Source organism: Periplaneta americana, chromosome 8 (assembly GCF_040183065.1).
Source record: "Periplaneta americana isolate PAMFEO1 chromosome 8, P.americana_PAMFEO1_priV1, whole genome shotgun sequence".
Classification (NCBI taxonomy): Eukaryota; Metazoa; Arthropoda; class Insecta; order Blattodea; family Blattidae; genus Periplaneta; species Periplaneta americana.
In genome coordinates this window covers 99,048,294-99,075,279 of record NC_091124.1, presented here as the reverse complement: position 1 = coordinate 99,075,279, position 26,986 = coordinate 99,048,294, and the positions used below count along the sequence as shown (strand labels likewise).

The 26,986-nt window shown below is 37.4% G+C and overlaps 1 protein-coding gene across 1 annotated transcript in view; it reads right to left on the bottom strand.

Annotated features, from left to right (window-relative positions):
- Positions 1 to 26,986, bottom strand: part of LOC138704232 (neurofilament heavy polypeptide-like) — a 562,031-nt gene that overhangs the window by 15,661 nt on the left and 519,384 nt on the right. The window contains exon 5 of the mRNA XM_069832112.1: positions 10,850 to 12,726. Coding sequence (XP_069688213.1) covers positions 10,850 to 12,726 — 1,877 coding nt within the window. The remainder of the gene's footprint in view (positions 1 to 10,849; positions 12,727 to 26,986) is intronic.

Sequence of the window (26,986 nt, the reverse complement as noted above, 5' to 3'; positions counted from 1 at the left end):
AAATCTATCTTCCCCCTCCATACCCATTGCTGATATTATAACCACTCACATGATGAGGTCACAGGACAGTTCTTGCCTCCTCTACTATAGCATATGAGTAATAAGTACCAGGAGCATTTCCCATGGGGTAAAGGCGGTAAGAACATAGGCTCGAAATGCCGAATGCATACGAAGGTGGAAACCTCAACCTCCCGTAACCTTAGGGACCTCCATCGCCTGTAATACGAATGACAACATTTTTATATAATAAGAACTCGTCTCTACATATTATATCAGCCTTTCAAATTCGCCTCACATTTGTTTAGTAAAAAATATGTATCTCTAATGTTATTATAACCAATACCACCACCATCACCACTACCACCATCATCATGATTGTAATAGTCTGCAAAAATGGGGACGCTACTATACATTCAAGCACAAGATTTTGAGTGTTATACATACATACAAATGGCTTTTAAGGAACCCGCACGTTCATTGCCGCCCTCACGCCCGCCAACGGTTCCTATCCTGTGCAAGATTAATCCACTCTCTATTATCATATCCCACATCTCTCAAATCCATTTTAATATTATCTTCCCATCTAGGCTACGTCTCGGCCTCCCTAAAGGTCTTTTTCCCTCCGGCCTCCCAACTAACACTCTATATGCATTTCTGGATTCGCCCGTACGTGCTACATGCCCTGCCCATCTCAAACGTCTAGATTTAATGTTCCTAATTATGTCAGGTGAAGAATACAATGCGTGCAGTTCTGCGTTGTGTAACTTTCTCCATTCTCCTGTAACTTCAACCCTCTTAGTCCTAAATATTTTCCTAAGAACCTTATTCCCAAACACCCTTAATATGTTCCTCTCTCAAAGTGAGAGTCCAAGTTTCATAACCATACAGAACAACCGGTAATATAACTGTTTTATAAATTCTAACTTTCAGATTTTTTGACAGCAGACTAGATGACAAAAGCTTCTCAACCGAATAATAACAGGCATTTCCCATATTTATTCTGCGTTTAATTTTCTCCCGAGGGTGAGTATTTGTGCCTTTAAAAACAATTTTCACTGGGAATCATACAAATTAACTTTAATACAAGAGAAACAGGCTAAACAAATAAGAAATAGTCGCCATCGTTGTTGTAACTTAAAGTGGTAGCTTATTCAAATTGTAATATAAATGAAGAGTAAAAAATATTCTTGTCCTGTGTGTTTCGCATACACTACATTCCTTTTCAGATGGATAGTGGTTTCCGTAACAGTCAATTACACGTACACACATGCACAAGGTTGTGGCTTTATGTGCTTCTCATACTCTCCCTTTGTCTCACGTGGGTACTGACGGCAAGCACATTTACCTTAATGTGGAAAGTGTTACGACAACAATTTCCTAATAAACGCTTACTTTTAAAACTAGTTATGTTATTTGCTTGCCATTTTAATGCAGTGGGATTGCTAGGGGATCGTAGTCGGTGTCAAAAATCATCATCTCTTTGTTTTCACCAGTATGCAATTCATTACAGTTCCTGTCTTCAGAATCCTATAAATACACTGCCGAGAAAAAAAACGCAACACTTGAATAAATTTCAAATATCAATCCATAATGCAAATTATGACATTACTGTGTGCTTCTATGGACCTGTTTTTGTTAGGCAAGTGTTAATTCATGTTTCGGGAAGTAAAGTATATCCATTGGGTGGTTTGTGACATCCTCTTTTCCATTTCCTGTCCCTCACCCTACATCTATTGCTGTGTCATTAAAATTTACAACCCTAAACGCAAGCAGCCAAAACAAAGTTAAAACACTATTGTTTTTTTTTTTTTTTGGTTATAATGGAATTCTGTGATATTGAACTCAGTTTTAAAAAACATTTAAAATGCTATTAAACCCCAAGAATGCCGCTAGAGCAATCGCTATGGTAGAGGATAGTCGCAGCTTACGTTATGTGGTTCAGGTGGTTGCATACAACTCCGTCGACGGTTTCACGTACAGTGCAAAGGTCCAGAGAACTTCGTTCATATTCTCGAAGACCGGGATATGGTAGGAAAGGGTCAACTTCTTGCAATAGGTGACCAGTTCTGCGCCTTCAAGTGCTTCGTAACCGCCACAGCACTGCGATCGAAGCCAGAAATCGACTGGAACAAGTGCGAGGTGTGAATGTCAGTGGGCAACTTGTTCTTCCTTTTGCATCATTTATTGGTTACAATTTATTGCTCTTGCAGGACAATACACGTCCTCGTGTGGCGCGATATGTCCTCTAGTACTTCAATGAACTAGGGATCCAACTCGTGCAATGGCCATCATGCAGTCCAGATCTTAACCCAATTGATCATCTTTGGGACATTTTAGGAAGGAATATGCGTCACCATGCTCCAGATACTCTTCAAGACCTACGAGGCCATGTATGGAATGCCTGAACCACATAACGTAATCCTCTACCAACGCGACTGCTCTAGCGGCGTTCTCGGGGCTTAACGGTATCTTGTCTCTCTTAAATATTGTTTAAAACTGAGTTCAATATCCCAGAATTTCATTATACATAGAAAACGACAGTTTTGTAACTTTGTTTTAGCTGCTTTTGTTTAGGTAGTGAATTTTAATAGCACATCATCTTTCAGCATATTGATTCCACGCCTCTGGAATTCTCTCCCTGACCATGTCAGAGACTGTCGGACAATATCAAAATTAAAGTTCAAATTAAAGAATCACATTATAGTTCATGGAATTGCTTGTTGAACACCTGTCAGGTAGCGCAACTTCGGCTTAACCTATGATATATAATATTGGAACTATGCTTTGTAAAATTGACAATTAATATGTAATGTATTTATTATTATTATTATTATTATTATTATTATTATTATTATCAGTTATCACTATCATCATTGCTATCTCTGTTTCCCTTTCTTTTTTTTCCTTGTATTAGCTCGATGACAGCTTATAGTGTTCTTTGACCCTGTTGATCTTCTATAGGGCTTTAATTTAATTTGTATTATTTTTTATCAGTGTTTGTATTTCTTTTTTTATTTAAATGTGCTATCTGGTAGGATAGAAGAGAAGGCCTTATGGCCTTAATCCTGTCAGATTAAATAAATAAATAAATAAATAAATAAATAGTTTGTTTTGTTTTTCTTATTTATTATGTATGTTGTATATGTATCAATATAAGCCATCTTTAATTGAAAGCTTGCTTCTGTTGGTGGTGAAGTTTAAATAAATAAATAAATAAATAAATAAATAAATAAATTAGGGACATGAAGTGGCAAAGAGGGTGTCACAAACCAACCAATTCGTACATTTACCGTTCCAAAATATGAATTGACACTTGCCTACCACAAACAGGTCCATAGACGCATAAAGTAATGTTATAATTTGTATTATGGTTTGATATTTGAGATTTAATCAGGTGTTGCGTTTTTCTTGCTCGGCAGTGTATATTATTACAGCTTCTAAAATTTCGTCACGTTCATTTCTTTCACAAAGTCCTCTTCAGCATTTTGTACGTAGCATTGTGTTATATTTCCTGCTCTTTACTTTAGAACGAAATATTCATTTGTTCTCGGATAATAAACTATTTTCCCAGCCGTACCTATGGTTCAAATGCTAGCGCGTTGGTCTTCCATCAAGGCGGCCCGGGTTCGAGCCCTGGCCAGGTCCTGATGGAATTTGTGGCTAACGTTGCAGAGGATTTTTCTCGGAGTACTCCCTCCACGATTCCACCAACACTTTCCACGTCCCCCTCATTTTATATATCATCAACCATAATAAAAATAGGCTAGGGTGAAGTGTTAGGAATAGTATGAGTTTCCGATGCTGATATTTATTTATTTATTTCTTCATTTGTTGATGAACATAACAGGCAACGCCCAATTACAATGTTCACGACTAACAAATTAATTGATAAAACATAAACAAGGAAAAGGAAACATACACTTATGAAAAACTGAAACATAATAGAAAAAAGGGAAAGAAAAAAGAGAAATTGAAATAAGGTGTGAAAGTAGCTTCAAATTAACTAACAACAATATTCTGTAAAATATGATAACAAATAATTCTGTATCTAGAGAAATTCATATTGAAAATATCAACATTCGGATGAGGATGTAATTTATTGTATAACTGTAACATTTGGAAAACTGGGGAATTTTTGTGGGATTCAGTATTTGTCCTTGGTATGTAAAACAAATTTCGAAATTTCGTTTTAAGCTTAGGTGCATATAATGTTGTAAAATAAAATAAACCAACACAGTCCAACTTATTGTTAATAATTTTATAAAGAAAGTTTAAAGATTGACAATTTCGTCGAATTTGCAAACTAGTAAAATGGAAATGTTGAAGCATTGTAGCATAACTCTCATAGGTAGGATAATCATTATAAAGTCTGTAATATAACCATTTTAGAAATTTATTTTGAATTTTTTCTAGTAACAGAATATATTTGTTAGTAACTGGGTTCCAGATAACAGCAGCATAGGAAGGGCTTGGAGCTACGACCGCTGGCTGGGGCTACTCGTATGCGGACCTGGCTGTATCGGGAGCTAAGGCAGGATGGCCCACCTGTCAGCGTCGGATGATCAGGTAAGGCTTGGAGTTCCGGGCTTCTGGAACTTATCGTCCGCAAAACGGAACCCGGCTATATCAGGGGCTCAGGTAATATAGTCCGTCAGGTCTAATTCACGAATGCCACCAGGGTCATCTGTCGGACTTGGACAAACATCGCTTATACATAGTCTCCCATATAAACTAAGACCGAACGCACGGTGTTTGTGCGCTACGGCAGTTGCCTCAGCCGAACTTACGTCGCGCGGCCGCCCTGCTTTAAGCGTGTATACAATCTTATATGAAATCTTACCTTATAAAAACTGCTGGAAGTGTCGTCCTTCCTGGGTTATACAGGCATTGTATGTGGTAACCACATTCTGGCTGACGCGAGGGAGTTCTGCCACTGTAATGTTTCTGATTTCATTCGTCATATTTTCTTTCAGTTCCTCCAATGTGTGAGGATTTGTTCGATACACTTTTTCTTTCAGTTTACCCCACAGCTTGTGTTCTTTTCGGATGAGGCATGGTTTCATCTTAATGGTCGTGTGAACAGTCATAACTCTCGCTATTGGTGTGCAGAAGATCCTAATGGTGTTTATGAAGTCCCTCATTATGATAGGAAGATTGGTGTTTGGTGTGCTGTTAGTGCAAGACGAATAAATGGACCTCCTTTTTCGAGACGACAGTAAATGCAAAGAGATACTTACCAAGATGACATTTTGACGCCGTTATTCCATCAGTTAACGGAAAATCGTGTGGATAGTTTCAACAATATTCAGCCCCTGCTCATACAGCAGAAGACGTCCACATCTGTGGAGTAACGGTTAGCGCGTCTAGCCGCGAAACCGGGTGGCCCGGGTTCCATTCCCGGTCGGGGCAAGTTACCTGGTTGAGGTTTTTTCCAGGGTTTTCCCTCAACCCAATATGAGAAAATGCTGGGTAACTTTCGGTGCTGGACCCGGACTCATTTCACCGGCAATATCACCTTCATCTCATTCAGACGCTAAATAATCTAAGATGTTGATAAAGCGTCGTAAAATAACCAAGTAAAAAAATACAGCAGAAGATTCCCTTCTTACAATCTCGGAAGTGTTTGCAGACAGAGTCATCAGTGCTGGTCTATTTCCCACTCGTTTTCCATATGTAACAGTGTGTGATTTTTACTTGTGGGGTAAACTGAAAGAAACAAGTGTATCGAACAAATCCTCACACATTGGAGGAACTAAAAGAAAACATTACTAATGAAATCAGAAACATTACAGTGGCAGAACTCCCTCGCGTCAGCCACAATGTGGTTACCAGATACAAAGCCTGTATAACCCAGGAAGGACGACACTTCCAGCATCTTTTATAAGGTAAGATTTCATGTAAGATTGTATGCACGCTTAAAGCAGGGTGGCCGCGCGCGACACAAGTTCGGCTGAGGCAATTGCCGTAGCGCAGAGAACAAACACCGTGCGTTCGGTCTTAGTTTTTATGGGAGACTCTGTACATATTAGACATGGGAAAAGTTATTTTCTCGTAACAGTTTCAACTGTTCCAGTTCCATGAAAATACTAGGTTGCAAATAACAGTTCCATAATAACAGTACCACCATAATATATTATATAGCCTACGCCGAAGTTCAATCCACAGCACCGGATCGAATCCCTCTACTCCAGTGTTTTTCCCTTTGTGGTCTGACTCCATGTTGTTACCATAACAGATAAATTCTGTAGGATCAGAAATTAATTTTTTAAATTATATATATATATATATATATATATATATATATCGTTTGTCATAATGTAGTTCCATACACGGCCGACTTGATGCTAGCTTCGCTTCTCATTTAAAAGCGAAGGGAGCATCAAGTCAGCCGTGTTCCATAACATCTAGTATTTTGTAACAGCAAGTATTTTGTATAATGGGTACAGTACCACTAGAGTCCACGGCAATTCGGAAGGCGGGTTGTCTGCTAGCGTTTGCGTCGAGAGAGACAGATAGAGAGAGCAAGGCAACGTACAACATTGCCACATCGTACTTCACGCACGTGCAATACAAATAGCGCAGGAGAGACTTTAAATTATCAAAAGACAATAATGACCTTAGCCGTTGATTACTGTAAGCATGACACCAAACAAACCCTCATTCCTTCACTAACAATATTCTTTGCAGTCTTTGCACGTTTCTCAATCCCACACCACATGCTTCTGCAGTCGTTTCTTGCGCGTTGGCAACGTTGCTGCCAGCATCAAGATGGCCGGCAGCGTTCTGCTCGTTAACGTTTTTATAATAATTATACACCTTAAACACTATTTTCCGCGTCTGCTTGTGTAATACTTGTGTTTTTACAGTCTCTTCTTCCATTTATTTACCTTACATACACATAGTAAATGTTAGTTTTACTTATTCAATGTATTGAAACACTCGCACGTGAACAAACGAACTCAGGAAGTGCTTGTTATAGACTGATTCTGATTGGTTCTACTGTACAAGCTTGTGACGTCACATACCGGAAATGCTACGGCGCATATAGAAGTAACCGCCTTCCGAAATGACGTCTAGTCTAGTATGTATTGTAACAGTGGTATTTAGGAACATGTACGTACCTACGACTAGGACGCTAAACGATCATATACTTCCCTGTATGCCATGTGATGCAGTACGATCTCATAATGAGTCGAGATGTGAATTCCTGGAAATGAAATCTTTTCTAATGCTAAATTGAATTCGTAGATCAGGTTTGTTCGAAGCAGGAAATGTAATGTAATTTTAAATTATTTGTAAATTGGTCACGAAATCGAAATGGACCCCAATGGTAAATAAAACCTAACCTATTCTTCCTCTTCTGCATAGCTGAAGGTCACAATAGTGTTCAATTTCTCCAAAAATTAGTAAATAAAAGCTATAATCATTTCAGCCGTGCTAAAATTCATATTAATACGGTCATGAAGAGTAACAATCTCGTTGTAATGAAATATGAAAATTTACCGTTGTACTTTTTTTTAAACAAAAGAACTTCAATAATACAGTCATGTTTCAACAGACTTTAGTTTAATTTCAATAACTGGCAATGCAACTAAAACTGTAAAATATTTGGAAATAAAACATAACCTATATATTTTCATCTCCCTTGATAAAATTCACAATGTAGTTACTATAATACAGGCATTATGTTATTTGATAGAATCCTATACTCAATTAACATCAGTTTCCAAGATAATGTGTACATTTTTTAAACACGATCTTCGTATCTTTACTATTTATCTTTCACTTTACTCTCCAACATTTATTTCAGTACTACGAAAGGATTCCCAATTCTGGTTTCAAACAGTGGCGCCAACTTATATGGGCTCGTGGGATCCGAGCCCACCCACTGTTTTCCAAAAGTTGGCGTCACTGCTTTCAATAGTACCAAACATGTTCCGTTCTGTGGAACAGACGTTGTCATAATGTAGTTCCAAAGTGAAACGAGTATTTGTAACCGCAAGTATTTCGTATTAGCTCAGAGCAACACTGTTATTTTGGAACGTAGTATTCTAAGGTGCTGTTACTTTTTGGAACAGTTCCAAACAAGGAACGGTTCCAAAATAACGGTTACGTTATTTTTCCCCACCTTCTTCTAGTATACACCTCTATTTATTTGTCTATGGTATATACAGTAGCCTACCTAAGTTTACTGACCCGTCCCGGGTCCAGCGCTCGTAAAGCCAGCGAACCAACCTGTTTTCGCAGAGTCTATAATAAGCCGACATCATTTGTATTTCCTGTTTACCTAATGACCGTATAGCGTCTGTGTCAAAGCCATTTACATTAATATTTTGTAATCTAATTAGGCTTGCGAAGTTGTTTCTCTTCCTGTTTGAAATAGCTTTTAAGTATAAATACTACAAACCCTTTTTGGGTCTGACTTCGTATTGACTGAAATTTCCATTTACTGCTATATTAACATTACTAATGGTGCTTGGTTATATAATGTAATGATTTTAGAAATTCACGCAATCGTAAAATAATATAAATACTCGATCATGATTTGTCATCTTGTTGAGAGAAAGAAATTTTGTCAAATGAATTTTACGAGTGTGTGTTTTGTATAACATGTTTATGTTAGACTGCTTCTGTTGGTCAGCATGCTGGCTTCCAGATTAGGAGGTTCGGGTTCGATTCCCGGGCTCGGCTCTCGGTGAATTTTTCTTGAAGAAGAGGAATTCCCTGGGTGTCTAGAGTCTGGAAATTTGTATGAATGTGAGTGTGATTGTGAGTGTGCCGGGTTAATAAAATTAACCATTCATCACATTCATCACAATTAATATAAAATACATCAGGACTATCGCTGGGCAGTAACCTGAACACACGTCACATTGTTGACAAGTAACTCCATCTGTTAGCACAACCATAAAGCATCTAATAGATGTTATAGAGTTACCAACAACGAAAAAAAAAAGTGTTTATGTTAACAACACACGTATAGTGTGAACATGTTTGTATTAATATTAGATGGCTTAAAATGTCCCTAGCACAGAACATTGTGGCTCACAGGGTAGTACTAAAAGGATAAGGCTCTTACTTCTACTAGACTAGACGGCATTTCAGAAGGCGGTCAACTACTATATGCGCCGACATCACAAGCTTGTACAGTGGAACCGGTGTATAACAAGAACTTCTCGAGTTCATTTGTTCACGTGTGAGTATTACAATATATTGAATAAGTAGTCTAAAACTAACATTTACTGTGTGTGTAAGATAAATAAATGAAAGAAGAGACTGTAAAAAGACAAGTATTGCACAGGCAAGCGCGAAAATTAGTGTCTAAGATGTATAATTATTTTACACTGCCGGCCATCTTGATGCTGGCTGCAACGTTGCCAAGGCGCAAGAAACGATTGCAGAAGTATGTGGTGTGGGATTGAGAATCGTGCAAAGAATATTGTTGTTGAAGAAAAGAGGGTTTGTTTGGTGTCATTCTTACAGTAATCAACGGCTAAGGTCATTATTGTCTTTTGATAATTTAAATTCTCTCCTGCGCTATTTGTATTGCACGTGCGCGTGAATTACGATGTGGCAATGTTGTACGCTGCCTTGCTCTCTTTATCTGTCTCTCTCGACGCAAACGCTAGCAGACTACCGCCTTCCGAATTGCCGTCGACTCTAGTAGCAGCAGGGATGTTAGTAATACGCGTTTGGCACCTTTATTTCCAAGGAAATGCAACTGGTAGGGGCCTACTCATTTCTGATAGAAACTGAATGAACGTCACGGGCATAGTGAGGCAGTAGACATCACATGGATGTAGAAAATCAATGAGTCCATCTCTAATCGAACTCGCGACCTTCAGCTTGCAGCGAAACGTCTTAACCGCAATGCTACCGCATGCCCTATATAAATAGGGATGTCTTAATACTAGTATAGTTGGATAAATGTACAACAATGGAATGTGCAGTGAAAACTACGTATTTTACGGACGTATAGTATGTTCTTAGAGTTTTTCTCCGAATTTGATATAATTCATATGGAGTAAAAATAATATTATTTAAATTCAGTAGCATTTTATAATATCAGGGCTTCTTTCTGCAGTAACAGAGCGAATACGGTATGGCAACATTGGAAGCTCCCAATTGAACGATAAACAGAAACGGTTTGACATCACTTCTTATTTAGAAGTTTTTATAAAATAACAACAATGTAGAAAACGTATACATTCTGGAATAAAATACGCATTACTATGGAACGGACTCTGTCCACGTTTTTACTGACTCTACTTTGTATTATATTAAAATTTCCACATAATTTCCCAGATCACATATAGATTGCTTATTTCTATGGTTTTTTTATTTTAGTTATTTAACGACGCTGTATCAACTATTAGGTTATTTAGCGTCGATGAGATTGGTCAAAGCGAGATGATATTTGGCGATATTTCTATGTTAAAATCGGTTGCAGTTTGAAGAGAACAACCACCAGGATCGCCACCCGTCCGCCGTAAACCAACACGAGATGGCAGTACAGTCGCTAATGCAATTCGAATGGGAGTTATGACGTGACTCCTTATGTAACAACTAGATGGCAGCATAGTAAACCTGACAAAAGTTGTTACCGTCAAAGCCTATAACGCAGAGCAATCTGGGTATATATGATCTAGGATAAAATAAATATGTATAAAATTTATTTCCCGACAAATATACATTAGCATTTGTATATTCATGTGCATTAATGGCCGGAAGATGTAAACACGGATTAGACTGCAACTGTCACTCGTACACTGGGGAGAGGGTGTGGTAGGTAGCATTTGTTTATATGGTTCGACCATCAATGCACTTGAGTGTATGCATAGAAACGTACCTGAATCTTATCGAGGTGCCTCGCATGGCTCCAGGGCAGAGCAGCGCGCTGCTGTTGTCCCTCCACGGCCATGTCCACCAGTTCCTCTTCCAAAAGATCACCTCTTTCAGGCAACTTCTGCTTCTCGGATCTCATAGAAAGCAGCTGGTCCATTTTGTCGGGCAGGGGCGATGCGGAGGGCTTCACTGGGGGTTCTTCCACCTTAATCTTCACCTGCGCATGCGAGGACGCGTTGGTCCTGTTTTGGGACTTACCGAGTGCCTTGCTCTTCCCAGGAGGGGCTATGACGGACACCGCAATGTAAGCGTTCCTATGACGAGCTCTTTGCTGGGCTTCCTTTTGTTGTTGGGCAAGGATCTGTGGACTCGAAGTCACTCGGTGGTAAGCAAAGTGTGGCCACTGTTTGTTGTTCGACGCCTCCTTCGAGTGATGAGCTATCGCCGTGTCTATCGCCGATATCGGCTTCTGGTGAGGAGGTAGGTTCTGAGGCCACGTGTTGCTGACCATGTCCCTCTGCTTGGACGAGTCAAAGGGCTTGGACCAGGCATTAACCTTGCCTGATATTATGCTGTTGTGGTTCGTGCTATCGTCTGAGAAGTTAGGCCATGTGTACGTCGTGGGAATCTTCAGTTTTGATTGTTTTGACTCCAGAGGGATAGTTGACCAATTTTCGGGTGTTCTATCACGACTGTAGCCTTCATTATTTGTTCCCATGCTTTGATCTATTGGAACCTCCGGCCAAGTTTTGACATTTCCAACCAAATTTCCATGTTTAAGAGACTCGACAGAAAATCTGGGCCAGCCAGTGTTGGGGCTATTATACACAGGCTCGCCGCTATAGTATCTCCTCTCTTCTTTCGGGTTCATCGATTTCAAACTCGTCCAGTTGTTCACTTCGGGTCGTGATGGTTTCCAATCATAGGTCTTGCTCGAGGGAATGTTCTTTTCAAGTGGTTGGCTCAACTGGGACATTCTTAATAGATCGTTGCTCTCGACTTCTCTGAAGTTTGTTTCGGGATCAGCTAGATGTTTGGCCCACACATCTTGCTTCCTGTTATGTTTGTGTTCGTTATTACCCTCTATCTTCGAGGTGCTCACAGAACCGAATAAGTTCTGTCTGTTGTGATGCCAGGGAACAGGAGGTTTCGGCCAAGATTCACGTGACTTTATAGTTTCTAAAGGTGATGGTGTTCGTTCGTTCCCTTGTGGAATGTTGTTCGATTTACCGAACGTTTTCATTGTATCGACTTCAATAGATTGTTTAGGCTCTGACAGATAGGCGATTGCAGAGTCGATGCTCGACATGTGGTCAAATCCTTCCTTTTGAAATTTTCTATTGGGCCAGTCTTTATCCTCGCCTCCCTTCGATTCAGGCGTTGAGGGATCTGATTGAGATTTTTCCCTGTCGCTGGGAGAATCCAGTTCATGTAAGGAATTGCCTTTTATTTTCGGTTGTGACGAGTTTTTAGAAGATTTTGTCCAGTAACTTTTGACTGGAGAACTTTCTTTAGAGATCTTTGATGTCTTCCCTTCCTCATTGCCCTTGAACAATGCGTTAGTAGGTGCTAGCACTCCCGCCTTCTCCAACTCTTCCCGCCTAATTTCCTCTTTCCCCTTTACTTTTAACTTTTCTGTGTCCTTTTCTTCTTTAATTTTCAACTTTTCTTTCTGCCTTTGTTTCTTCTTTTTCTTTTTCTTCTTCTCCGCCTGCTGATGTTTCCTGTGCTCCTTTGTTGCTTTCGTCTTATTGCCGAGCGTGCTAACGGCGCCCCATTCACCCGCTGCCTTCTTCTTCTCCGCTCTGTGGTTGGACTTTTCCAGGGACTTCATTTCTGCTAACGATTTCCGCGATGTGACCAAATCGTGATCCAGTTGCTCTGAAAGATACAAAGAACAGCAATTAATTTAAATTAAATTCCAAAAAGACATGCAATTGGAACTAGCACTGCTAGAAACACGGCTATGGGTTCAATGTTAACTGTAATTCGAAATTTCCTGACTCCGAAGAAACCAGATCGATCTCCTGCACATTATTGGTTATTTGTAGTAAACTAAACTTACGTGAGGCTGAATAGAGATTTGTTAACTTTCTTTAATCGATATTTACATTTTATTTTTACGTGATAATAATCAAATGACTTACAACACTTGAAAAAAGAAATTGAAGACATTATTACAAATCAACCCTCGGCAAAATTGCTATTTTTCAGGAGAACAATAAAAATAAATAGAACAACTCATGTCGGCTGTTTCTGTACAACTGTTGTTTATCCTTGTGGCTATTGAACCTGACATGGGTCGTTTTTGGAGTATATAAACATTTTAAATAGTAGCAAATGTGTCCTTCACTCAGTTTCATTACAAATGACTAGGGCTGTTTTGTAATAATGTCAATTATACAGGACTAATCGTTCATTAAAATTTTATATCATTTGATTGATATCACGTAAAAGTGAAATATAAATACCTATTCGACGACTTATCTGACCAACACTTAAAATGAATTTTAAAGTAATTCATATATTAACAACTTCCAATTCAAGAATTTGATCTGAAATTTGTACACAGTATATATATATATATAAGTATATAGTGAAAAGTTTGTTTATGAAACACAACAAAAATATGAGATACGAAGAAACATGTAATTTAAATATTATGAGTGCCTATGGAATTTCTTTGCTTATGTAGTTTAATAAATTAAGTATGATAACTAATTCAATAATCATTATAGAAAACAAAATAATTTTTGTGGCGTCATTTTAACCAGTGCTTGTAATAGTAGTTATAACTTAATTATGTATTATCAAATAAAATAAAACCCCTACTAAATATGAATATATTAACAAATTAAAAAGTTATCCTTTTATAAGAATCTCAGTCAGTTGTTTTGCTGTCGTATTTGTGTCTACTTCTCATCTGTTGGTCCACCAGTCTAAGTCGTACAGATAAATGTTTAGTGATTTTCTCTTTAACAATTTTGAAATAATTGATCATCTACGTTGTAATTGAAGTCGGTTACATTAAATGTTTGGAACAAGAGAAGTTGGAAAGGGTTATTTCAAGTAAATTATCTTAGTATACTTTTGAAACGCTATATTGTCGCTGCACAATTCGTAGTATGAGCAAATAAATGTAATTTATTTCAATAAATGTATCTCAGTATACTTTTGAAGGATCAGGTTGCCGCTGTACATTTCGTATAATTAGAAAGTAAATAAAGTTTATTGAAAAAAGTTTCATAAACATGGGTTCAAAATTAATATCATCCGAGATATGAGAAATTCTTCATCAACATTATACGAGATTTTCAATATGATTTCCATTAAAAGAAGGACATTCATATTCTGAAAGGTGATAGTAATCATCAAAACAATAAAAAGTGTAATAAACATGGGTCCTACAATTATTAATATCTTCCGAAATATAAGTACCTGTTCATCAACATCATAGGAGATGATTAATGTGATTTCAAATGAAAAAAAACAAACTTAATATTGTGAGAGATTCACTAAAACAATAAAAAATAGTAACAAAAATGGATCCTAAAATTAAATTTTGTACGAAACAAGGTTTTTAAAATTGATATTGTAAGAACAACATATCTTCTAATGTGAGTTCTTTGCTTGTTTGTTATTGGGTACACAGTATCTTATCTGAAATTCAGTAAACAAAAAGGTAACAAGGCGTAGGCTAAGTCCCTAGGACGTGAGGCAGAAGGATGCGTTAAAACGATTGAAAATCATATTGATCTTCTCCTATGATGATGAGGAACAAGTAATCATATGTCGGAAGTCATTAGATTTTTTTCTATTTTTTTGATGACTAGTCTACTACCACCTCTCAAAATATTGAGTACTTTTTTAACACCTTGTATATTTTAAGTGTATGTTACCAAAGGAAAATTAGCAAATTAGTCCAATAGTTTAGAAGAAATGACTCTATAGGCCATGGAAGGCCAAACGACATGCGAAAGCTACTTTCCTTTTTTCAATAGATTTACTGAAAACGTATTTCTGTAAGAATCTCGAAATCTATTTCTTTTCTAGCATTATGCTGAGGGAGTCAAACCAAAGGGATCGGCAGTTCTACTGTCTCTCGGCACTAGAGTCTAGCAAGCAGATCTCCAGCAAAACAATTTATCTTTCGCATAGCTAGTGAATTCTTTATTGAAGTTGATGGAGGCAATCTTACCTGCATTTCAGAGTAGTTGCTGAAAATTTTATCCAGCATGTTCTACACGCTATATGAAATTGGGGAATAACCAACTCAATGCTTACCACACAGCAAACTCGCAGCTCGGCAGGAATGTCAGTAACTTCGGTTTACTTTTAGTCCGGTCCAGGACAAGTGCGTTGGATTTCCCTATCAGTTGTTACATTACGCTGGCGACACAATAATTCTGCTGGCACACTACATGTCAAGTCTCAATTACTCTGCTGTCTGAACTGTAAGTGTTAATAAGGATGAAATAACACGAACAATACGCAATATTAGCGAGTATGAGGTCCATGAACTTCATATATCCCTGCAACATACTGAAAGACATTTTCAGCAACTGCTCTGAAATGCAGGTTTTCTTTAATTTCTTTCACAATTCTATACATTCTAACAATATGTCCATATTTTTCACATAGTTTTCCATACAGTCTGAGTAACATGTAGTATAATGATAGAGTATGTGTAACTTATATTACACTGATTATCCTATTATGGCAAACATCATAACTTTGTTATGACCATAAGCAATATATTTTCACTATATTTGAAAGTAATGAAATCGTACTTATTATAACATTCAGATTAATCTGTGAAGACATGCTTATAACGTTATAACGCGCGACAGGCTTCCTGCTGCGATTACAGCTTACATCTTAGCAAAGTCAGCAAGAAGTCAAAACCCAGTCCTTGAACAAGACAGGAAATGTGTACGCTTGCATTTTAGCGCAAAGCCATTCTTAAGCAACAGATGGCATATAACGAAAAATACATAGATTGTCCAGTAATCATTTACAATCTGCGTCTCTCGCGAGAATTCTAATTGGTGATAATTTTGAATTCCGATTTTCTATTTGTTCAAACAAAAATAGACGATTCAATCCTTGAATATTGTGAGAGTTCCTTAAGTCTATATAGTCTCAAGTGACAACAGGAAATGCCGATCCGAAAAAAAATAGCTGAGAACCAATAACGTGGTGTTCGGTCAGTGCAATACCGTCTTTTTAGAAGATTCGCTGGCATAATAGCGTCACTTTGTTATGTCACAAGGGCGCGGTTCGAGAACTTATAAACTGGATACGGAACGTCCAAAGCGCGGTCATTAGGCATGGGTCATTAGTCATTTGGCCATTGGTCATTAGTCATTAGACAGCGGTCATGCAGCAGCGGTCGTAACTTCCCGACGTCCAGAAGAAAGACAGAAAATGGCATCATCTGAGAATAGCACCAGGGTTCGGCCTACAGAAACTGTAAGTAAATTTAACTGTTCAATTCTCATAATTTACAATTAGCAGCCATTATGATACTGAAGAAATAATCCTTCAATTTCAATACTCTATATTTAACTGTTCTAATTTGATATTTTGTTAATAAACTTAGTAATAGTCTAGTGAATATTTAAACTTGTGATTATTTCGAAAGCCTGAGATCACCTTCTAATAAGGAACCCCTCCTATCCATAAGCAAGTGTAGAATATAAATCATGTCAGAGAGTCAGGAAGTACAATGCAGTGTCTAATCCGTTTGTGTTGTCTTGATAAATTTGTTGCTGTGCCCAAAGGGCACAACAAAATATTTTGGTTTTGAGAAGTGGGATTACTTGCGATTTTCCCAAAGATAAATTATCCGCCCTTCTCGTGGGAGGGGGCACGACATTATTATGCTGGCCGCAACAGGGAGAATGGAATAGAATGGAATTTTGAGAGGTGCACAGTATGACCCAGCACTGTGACTTTCCGCGATGTATTGCGTAAATCCTCAAGCTAGGCGCATTTCCAAACCCACACCAACTGACTACACTAAGGTTCGCTGCGTACCCAGGTTTCGAGTAGGCAAAACCCCTCGTCCCTAGGCCAGCCAAATGGAGAATAATTTAGACCCTTAATATTGGAAACGGGAGAACACCGAGAAAATCCCAATCGCGCCTTTGTCTGCCACAAGTGTGACTATGGATTTTTCAATGAAAAATTCCAGGCCTGACCGGAACTTGAACCCATGACAGGCGAAGGTCTGACCACTCAACTAAAGCAGGGGACGCAACGGGGAGAACAGAAATAACTAGTATTTACTTTCTATGATAGCCTACTAGAATTTGCTGGGTTTACGAGAGCTGGACCCTGGACGGAACCGTACAGACCGATTATTTAGTCCTGACAGCTCAGCGACGCGAAAGAGGGGAAGTAATAGGAGGAGTGTGGAGAGTTCCGGAGTAGAGATAAGGGTGAGCGGTCGGTAAAGGAATGCAGTACAGCTTAATTGTACTGGAAACATACCGCTCTACCGCACGCATTACATCCGATCGCTCCGAAGGCAAGCGAGTGAATAAGCCAAACACCCCTTGGCGTAACTAAATGGACTCGCCTGTCCCAGGCGCACATCTCCGGCGACTGTCAGGACTAAATAATCATACTGTACACTTACGCGTGCTTTGACCAATGGTGCGCTCTATATGGGATGATTTTGTTCACGATCGACAGGCGATCTGTGTGGCATTGGTGAATCCAACGCTGACAGGTGGGCCATCTTGTCTCGGCCCTGATAGAGCCAGGTTCTGTTTCTCGGACGAGTAGCCTGATAAGTCCCAACCTCTCCTTTTATCTGACAGGTGGGCCTCCTGCCTCAGCCCCTGATAGAGCCAGGTTCTGTCCAAGTCCTTCCTATATCAGCATTGGAAACCCGTACTATCCCCAAGACTTCCCCCAGCCTATTTTTTTGCTATTTAGATAGTACATGAAAAAAGGGAGAAATGGAGAGTATTGGTGGAATGATAGAGTAAAACGGGAGTACTCCGAGAAAACCCTCTCCAACGTCTCCTTTGTCCACTAAAAATTCTATCACGACCTAACCGGGAATCGAACCCGGGCGCCTGGATGGAAGACAAGCGCGCTAACACTTGAGCTCCAGATGCGGTTGATATTAGGTTTGGGAATGTGAAGAGCATTGTGCTATCCGCAGTTAGCTGGAAAAATAAACCTAAGAGTAAGTGATATTCACTACACGTGTGGTCACTTTCGCTGGAAGGCACGTGAAGACGTTGTGTGCACATGTAGGTTAGGCTATTACACGTTCGACTGTTACGGTCGAGGGGGAAGTTGGGAATTAGGGAGGTGAAGTTAAGGAGCTGAAGTCTGTGAACCCTAGGGACTATTGGTACAGGAGCAAAGAGAAAAAAAAAAAGGCGTGGCGGACTTAACTGCCATTTACGTTTGAATTACATTCGTATCGATTAATATCGGATGTCCACCAGAATTACTACCAATTCTATCACATTATTATATCCCTAAACCATTTATAACAGAATGGAGATTTTTATTCATAGATAGCCTACATGAGGTTCAAAATTTAAAAAGAAGTCCACGTGTGCTCTATTGGTCCCGATACAAAAATATCTATGTGGTACTATGATTATAATCATTTCCAAGCGGTTTGTAGCACTGCCAATGACATACTGTAAATTCATAAACTCTGTTGAATGTCAGAATGGGTCATATTATGTGGTGACTTAAAATGCGGCGGAATAGGACCTGCTTCTTACAATCCATCTCCATGGAAACTATTGGTTTAGACAGGCCTTGACTTTTCTATAGGGGAAAAAATTAGAAAACTCCGTTGGTGTGCGCATACGTCAATCTTAAAGAGTGACGCAATATACAATTCACCTCCTTCTTCCTAATTGTCAGCCAATGACGGGAGAAGGCGTTACTTATGAAGACTTTGAATGAAGCAGAGTATTTTCCCCATTTTTTTATACTTAATAATAATTCAAAAAGTAGTAGATTCCAATAAGAAAAAAAAGCATGTTGAAGAGTATTGTTTGCAGATTTTTAAGATGTTTGAGTCAACGCAATACAACAAATGTAAGACTTCTTAATTGAGGTTTGTTTTATACTACTGTAGTGTAGAAAAATATGTTTTTGAAGTAGAAAAGCGATCAACGATAACTTTATTTTTTCTTGAAAAGATAAGTGGGTAGTTGCAGTGTATGAAATCGTCTAAATACATTATGCTTTATGTTGAAAAAAACCATGTTATTAGAATGAGTCAACAAGATATCTTCACGTGTTAACTTTATGTCTGACTGCTCGCGGTCCGTCAAATAGCGCGTACCGGTACATAAACATTATTTATCTTCAAACCCAACCATGCTTTAAAAATAAGCATTTATTGTTTCGATTGGTTTCATTTACTTAAAGCGACAGACTACAATGTTTAGTCAGTTGTCTCCAGTCTTTTCAATTGGATTTTTGTAACAGAAATTATGCCCTCACTTAACGTAAAGGAACGATTGTGTCGCCGCTTTTTCGCAGAATATGAAAAAGACAAGTGGAAGAAATGTGTTGAGCACGTTAAAAATAACAAAGAACAATATTTTTATAGTGCTAATGTAATATACAATGAAACTGACAGAATAATTTCGTTGGGAGAATTTTTAACTGATAGCAGTGATGCATCAGAAGACTTGTCAATTAGTAGCGACAATGGTTCAGATTAATGGAGGGAAACTCCGACTCCGTCTCCAGAGCAGCAGTAAAGTTTAAGTAACCTCCTACAACGGAGTTTTTCCAATTCTTAATCTATAGCATATTGGGACGGCACTCCATCTTGTTGAGAATGGTACGTCTGAGGTATTCGAGGAATTTCGTATTATCTCAATGTGTTCAAGTAAACTAGCTGAATTACTCTGACCGCTTAAAAAAAAGGATGGCCGGATAAGAGATTCTGAAATATAGGCACGCTATACGTTCAAGAGGTTTGGACTATTACAATAATGTTCATCAAAAAAGTGTAAGTTTTCACTTCCACAAATTCCAAGATTATATTTAGTTCACAGTGTCAGAAAAAAGGAAGACAGCTTCATAAGAGAAGATAACGTGACCTGATAATTGATTAGCATCTGTCCGGCACAGTATTTCCTGAACAAACGCATTATATTTAAGTTGGATTTTCTGTAATAAAGTCAACAAGATGAATATGAAAATTGGACTTTTCCGCAAACTTTAGAAATGGAAAAGTTTATTCTGTGGAATAAATGGTTTGATTCAGTTGTATCGTGCAGATAGTCTTAACGTTAATATATTATTTCTGTATAAAGTTGTATAATATGCTGATTTGATTAAATTGTTGTAATAAATAGTGTTTATATTACAAGTTGATTATGAAGTCCCAGTAGATTTCTAAGAAATTGCTATCTTATAATTCTTTCACATGTAGCAAGCGGACATAATGAATTGGTGTTAAACTGACTATTACACTCTTACTACATCATACTACTTTTGACCAATAAAACGGTACGAAAGGACGTATTTCAACCAATCATGGCTGCTTATCGCACAATTTTATCGCGTCCCTAGCATTTGTTTAATTTTATCGCGTCCCTAGCATTTGTTTCTTTGTTTGCCAACATTTGAAACTGCGCTGGTCTGGACGTCAAAAAAAAAAAAAAAAAAAAATATATATATATATATATATATATATATATATATATATATAAAATCACAAACCACTCCAGTCGATGCACAGCAGTTTCAAATATGACTCGCATTGGCATTCAAGAACAAGAATTAATAAAAATCACTGATCATACCTATGCATCTTCTGAAATTCGATTTACAAATAAATGAAGAGCACCATTCGGAAATCCTGAATAAGTTGAATACACCATGTAGGCCTAAATCAACGAGTTCCACTTCTATTACGCACACGTCCAATATAACATCAATTGAACCACCAACCACACTCAAATTTGAAAATTGTACATTCAATAATTATTCCTTTTAAAATTATTCATTCGGAAATCCTGAATAAGTTGAATACACCATGTAGGCCTAAATCAACGAGTTCCACTTCTATTAAGCACACGTCCAATATAACATCAATTTAACCACCAACCACATTCAAATTTGAAAATTGTACATTCAATAATTATTCCTTTTAAAATTATTCATGTTTATTTTTTATGTCATCGTCGTTAATTAAAACTTTTCTAACACTTGTGTACAGTATATTAGTTAGGTTATGTTATAGCTTCTGCTATATGATATTATGGATAGTCACGTATCAGAGATTGTTTAATATTAAGATTTATTGAAAATCATCTATCAAGTGACGTTGATTACTGGGATTCGGATAATTGAAGTGGAATGCAACTGTCTTAATAAAAATGAAACAATCAACAAAGCCTTCTTGACTAGTAACATTGCCATCGTGTATAGATCTCGACGAGAAGGCATTGCTTACTACTGCCATCTAGCATGTATCTAGCGTAATATTTGTAATGTTGAGATGGTATATAAAAAAAAACATTAGAAGACAGTTGTATTTTCGTAAGTCAATTAATATTTTATTGTATTGGAGTACTTCGTTACTTCTAATCTTTATATACTTTCTTCTAATCGTGTAATAGTCAATTAAATCCCACTCGAGTTTTGATTTTCTCTCGATAAATCGAAACGTCTAGTGAGATTACTGTTGATAATACAGTGCGTTCGTAGCTCGGCCGGACCATTCCGCGCGTCAGCGGTAGCTACAGCGCTACTCTGACGGCAGGCGAGCCAATCTTCAACCAGTCCAAGACCGCCGCGGAACGGTCGAGCTATGAACGTACTGTATAAGATCAAACAGTAATTGAATATTCCTCCGGAATAAGAGTATATTTTCTGAATAGAGAAATAATGTACGTTAGACGCTTAGACAATTGCTGCCGCGCATGTTTAAGAAGGCAGGGAACTCAAACACACGTTTCAAAGCAAATTCATAGTACCGATCTCAGCACGAAGGACTTTCCAGAACATGGTAAACAAGTACATGAACATAGGTTCTGTAGAGCAGTGATGGTCAACTCCTTAAACTTCGGGGGCCACAGCAAAATATTATGAGTTTTTGAGTACCGCATATATTGCGTATGAAGCATCTACACACTTACAGTTTACATACATTAGTTATTATTACAGTACATAAATACACAATAATAATTAATAATTCAAGAAATTATTAATGAACAAATATTTTAGAATGCAGTGTCGAGTTATACTGTTACAGTATTATACACACATATTATTTAATGATAAAGCATTTACAGAGTTGAAAAATCAAATATGATATTGTTAACACTATAGTCCTCATTTTACACGCATGAAACTAATGGGAATACTGTGGTCGTTCATGTGAATTCTCAAATTCGTTAAAACTTCTAGTGATATTGGCGATATCTGCAGGAAATCTTGAAGCAGGCCGTCGGTAAGCCTCATGGTCTGAAGTCTGAATTACGCATACTCAAAATAAATTGTTTTTCGTCTCCTATAGCAAACTTCCGCTGCCACCCGAGGTAACTTTTGACAGGCCACTCAAACTGCAGTAGTGGGCCTTCACTGCTGTAGGGCAGCATTTGGCTAAGAAGTTAATTAATGCATGTAAGTGACGCTATGTAACGATCCATCTTCATGAGTGAGGAAAGCAGTAACGACAATTCCTTTTGGTTGTCTGTAGTTGAGTTCCTGGGATTTCCGAAAAGTCTAACAAGCAGTTTAATTAAAAAACAGAAGCCAAAAGGAAAACTCGGGCAACGCCGAGTGCTTTCTGTTAGTAGTAGCTATACAGATTTGTTATTTATAAAATTCCTCACTTTCTTTCAACAGAAAGTTCTTAATATTGATTTGAAAGCACTGCTTTACTTCTTTGTGTTTGTGTGTGTGTGTGTGTGTGTGTGTGTGTGTGTGTGTGTGTGTGGGTGGTAATCATTAACCGTATCAATATTAATAGCGGTTATTTGTTCCCACCGTCTCCGAAATGCATGCTTTAAGGGATGAGGTACAGCTTACAGCAGTAACATTTCGGAAATATTCAACATTTTCAACATTTTTTCCCTCCATTACTGTATCTTGTACAGCACAATAATGAAAATTGATATGTGTAAAACACTGCATTCTGCTATATGAAAAAGATATTTTTACGATTTAAAAAATAATTATTTACATTTTTTTTTCAAAATTCATTTCACTGTGCAGTGATGAAGCATTTCCAACAAAACTAAACAACTATCCAACATTAGATGATGAATTTTTTTGTGTGTGTCTATGCACGTTATATCTACAATATTATGAAAGATCACTTCTCTACCTTTGAGAGGTTGTCTGATAAAAAATAAATTCATTTAAAAATGGTTCAGTATCAGTACTTTCTTCTAACACAAAATTTAAAAAAATATTATTTAATACGGAATGTATTGAAAGAGAATGATATTGTAAACATAAGTTTCAGTAATGAAATGAAAGAGAGAGAAAATGAAAAAGTTAAAAAAAAAAATGTATGAATTATGAGGGAAACGCTTCATCACGGCACAATGAACTGACACCATTTTCAATTAGTAAAAACTAATAAAATATTTTTTTTAAACCACAAAAATATTTTTTTAACATAGCAGAAGTACAGTCGTTTTATGCATACCAATTTTCATTATTGTACAAGATAGAGTAATGGAGGAAAAAAAAAAACGTTGAATATTTCCAAAAATTTTACTGCTGTAAGCTGCACCTAACACCTTAAGTGTGTAATTACGTAATATTTTTTATTGTATGTAATGTCTTCTACATCATATTTTTAAAGCATTTTTTGTAATATTGTTTTACTAAAATATGGAAGTATGTAAAAAATATCTCCCCTTATTTATTCGTGTGACTTATCATACGTCTAGGATTTAAACTTATTTTAAACATGATACAGGACTCATGGATCACTTACCGCTGTGCTTTATGTTATTTGCACTAGTACCTTACACCAAAAATGGACATCTTTATTCTTCCCTTTTTGTTAGCCTATATCTGATTGGTCTGGTGGAGTGGTGTATTATTTCCGTCTGCTATTTTTGGTATGCAAAATAAATATATGCTATAAACAAAAACAGGATTGATAACTTATAAAATAACTAAATTGACACCATTTTTATAAAATTGTAAGAACTGGTCACACACCCACGCGCTAAACATTCCGTATCGCAGTCACTACAATAAATAATAAATTACAGCTGGTAACTACACTGCCAGCACTGCAATTACTTGAGCACCATTATGGGGGAAAACCATAGCGTGTCGATGGACGAGGCGGGAGAGGAGTGATGGAGTTGCAGTGGTTGGCAGCCCTGTGTTCTGCGTCTCTCTAAGTGCTTCATTGTGCCGCAACAATCGGCCGCTCCGTATTGATGTCAGAACGGTTGCTTGATTGTGTTGGCATAATGGACGCCTCTGTCCGTCCGTCTGCAGCTTAAAAACTTAATAAGATCGGAACGCGCTGCACTCTGTAGATTTCTCCAGGGATTCGCGTCGGTTTGTTCGCAGATGGAGGCTCAAGGTATAGTCATTGATTAAGAGTTGCATGATCGTGAGTTCTATTCCCAACATTAAGTGTTATAGACCCACTGATAATTATTTGTAGTTGGAGTAACTTGATATTCAGGGTTCGAATTTCCAACTGGAAAACCAGATTGAAGACGTTGAAATTTTATTAGTGCTTCATGATATTTTATTGTCCAGGAAACGCCATTGACCGAACGGCAGTGGTTCCCAAAGTGGGGGTTACGACCCCCTGGGAGTCGTTTAAAGAGCTGAGCGCGTCGCGACAAGATTGACAAAAGAAAGACTTTATTAACATACATTTGAATCGCATTGAGGTGTAAGGGTCTAAGTCATTTCTTGCAAGTTGTGAGGAGAAGCAAAAAACTTTATAAAACTTAACAAAACAATACGAGAAGTAACATTGCTCTACACAGTTTGTTATTCAGTCATTATGTGTACATTTTACCTTTGAATATGACTTACTATTATACATTTTGAAATTGTTTGAAATACTTGACTAAGTTCTTTTCTCCTCATTATGATCTTTAGTCAAAATAGTTTGTACAAAACATAATTATTTTTATGAACCTAAAGCACGTATAAGCCATTTGAGACTTCACTACCATTACATATATTACGAAAATAAACAAAACGTTTACACATTTGAGTTTCTGATACTGTTATTAAATCATCGATATTCACATCCTTCGTAGAGTTCCACTGGAATATTTCTGTAAAGAAGTTCACTGCCGCTTCATCATGCTGCACATACACTTGTAATTGCGTTAGGTCTTGTAACTTCTTATCATTGATGGGTACACTTTTATCGGGATATTCCAGATCTTTAGGTATTGAAAAGTTGAACAGCGTTTGCTTGCCAATGTTAAATGTGTGCTGAACTGAACTATTAATGAAGGGAAGAGCCAAACCAGTTCCTGTATTATCATTACGAAATCTGAATTATTTGAAGCGAGAGGGTTGGAAATGTTGTCTCACATTCTTGATGTACCTGAGCTACCTGTTTTCACAGAAGCAATGGTTTTCTTGAAGTAATGAGGCCACCATTTATCAAAATCAAGGATATTTTCTGTCTTCACCATCTTAACCAAAACATTTTTCCTTGCATTGCAGATGATTTGCACATAATCAAGAGGAACGTAGGTTCTATTTGATTTTTTAATTTTCTTCTTGAACACTCCAAAGTTCTGGTCGTAAGATAGGTAGGAGTGGCCCCTGCCAGGAAACTTATATGTCATATTTTTTATTCTGCCAGATACAACCAAACATGAACACAACCTGAGTAGTGTGTGGCTCCTGTTTTGATCGGGACATGAATCTGCAAATAAATGAAGATCAGTAACACATTCAGGTACATATTCTTGAATATAGTCATATAACAATGAAGCCACTACATTGGCAACTTTCCTCGCTTGGCCTTCATGGTAGACATACACAGTTGTCGGTTTTTTTATATAATATATACAAAAGGCGAATAGTCACAATTGGTGCGTATAATGGATGGTAGTGGCAAATTTTGCATGTAATCCATACACAAAACAGTCACTGTATTATCTTGAAAATATCTTTCCTTCATATCTTTCAGGGAATCGTAAAACTTCTTTGCTCTTCTCTTGTGGACTTGAAGTTCAGCTTCAACTGTTTTTTATCCTCTCACAAAGGAATGAACTTCTGATTTTTGCTGTAAGCTCTTCACATTGGGAGCAGACGTCCACTCGTGGTCTTCCAAACCGAAAATTAATGAAAGTATTTACTATAAAAATCATATCTTACATTTAGATCAAGATGTTTTTTCATAAATTGGCTATGCATCTTAGTTACGCTTAGAAGAGCATCAAGGTATTGCATTTCTTTCCCAGCATAATGTGATGTTTTCAATAGAAAACTTCGAATATGTGCATCAATCAGATGTAAAGTATTCACAGATAGTTTATTGGTTGAGGAATTCCTACCTCTTTTATCTTGAGTGATTTACCTCCCAAGAGAAGTTGCTTAAGTCTAAATATTCTCTTTTTACTAACAGCATATATGCTAAGAAAAGCCTTCAGACATACTGACTTACGGATACTTCCATCCAACACAAAATACATAAATGAAGACTCCCTTTCCATACTTTCTTCTCCCTTCCTTGGTCGCCTTTGCTTAACCTCTCTAACGTCAACAATTTTTTGTAAATGTAGGTCTTGACTATTTTTTAGAACCCATGTTTAAAAACTCAGACAAAATACGGTTTCAAGAGTTTTCATTTATTTCAAAGAAGCACTTCATACGACAGTTGCAATTAGTACCAGTTCTTTTTGCAAAAACTTCTTTCCTAGTGCATACAATTATATGAGACTCACCTTTCACCAATGCTTCTTTAGCACGCTTCCTATTGAATGTTTTTTATTACTTTGTTTCCTAATTCTCCCCATAACGTCATGTTATGTTATAAAATGTAATATATAATAATATATCTATCACAACTGAAAACTGAAGTAACAACTCGCCACAAACTGTAATAGTGATGTGAACTTCAGCAGATTGCATTCTATGTTACATACAGTGGTGCCACCTATCACATACATGTGATACT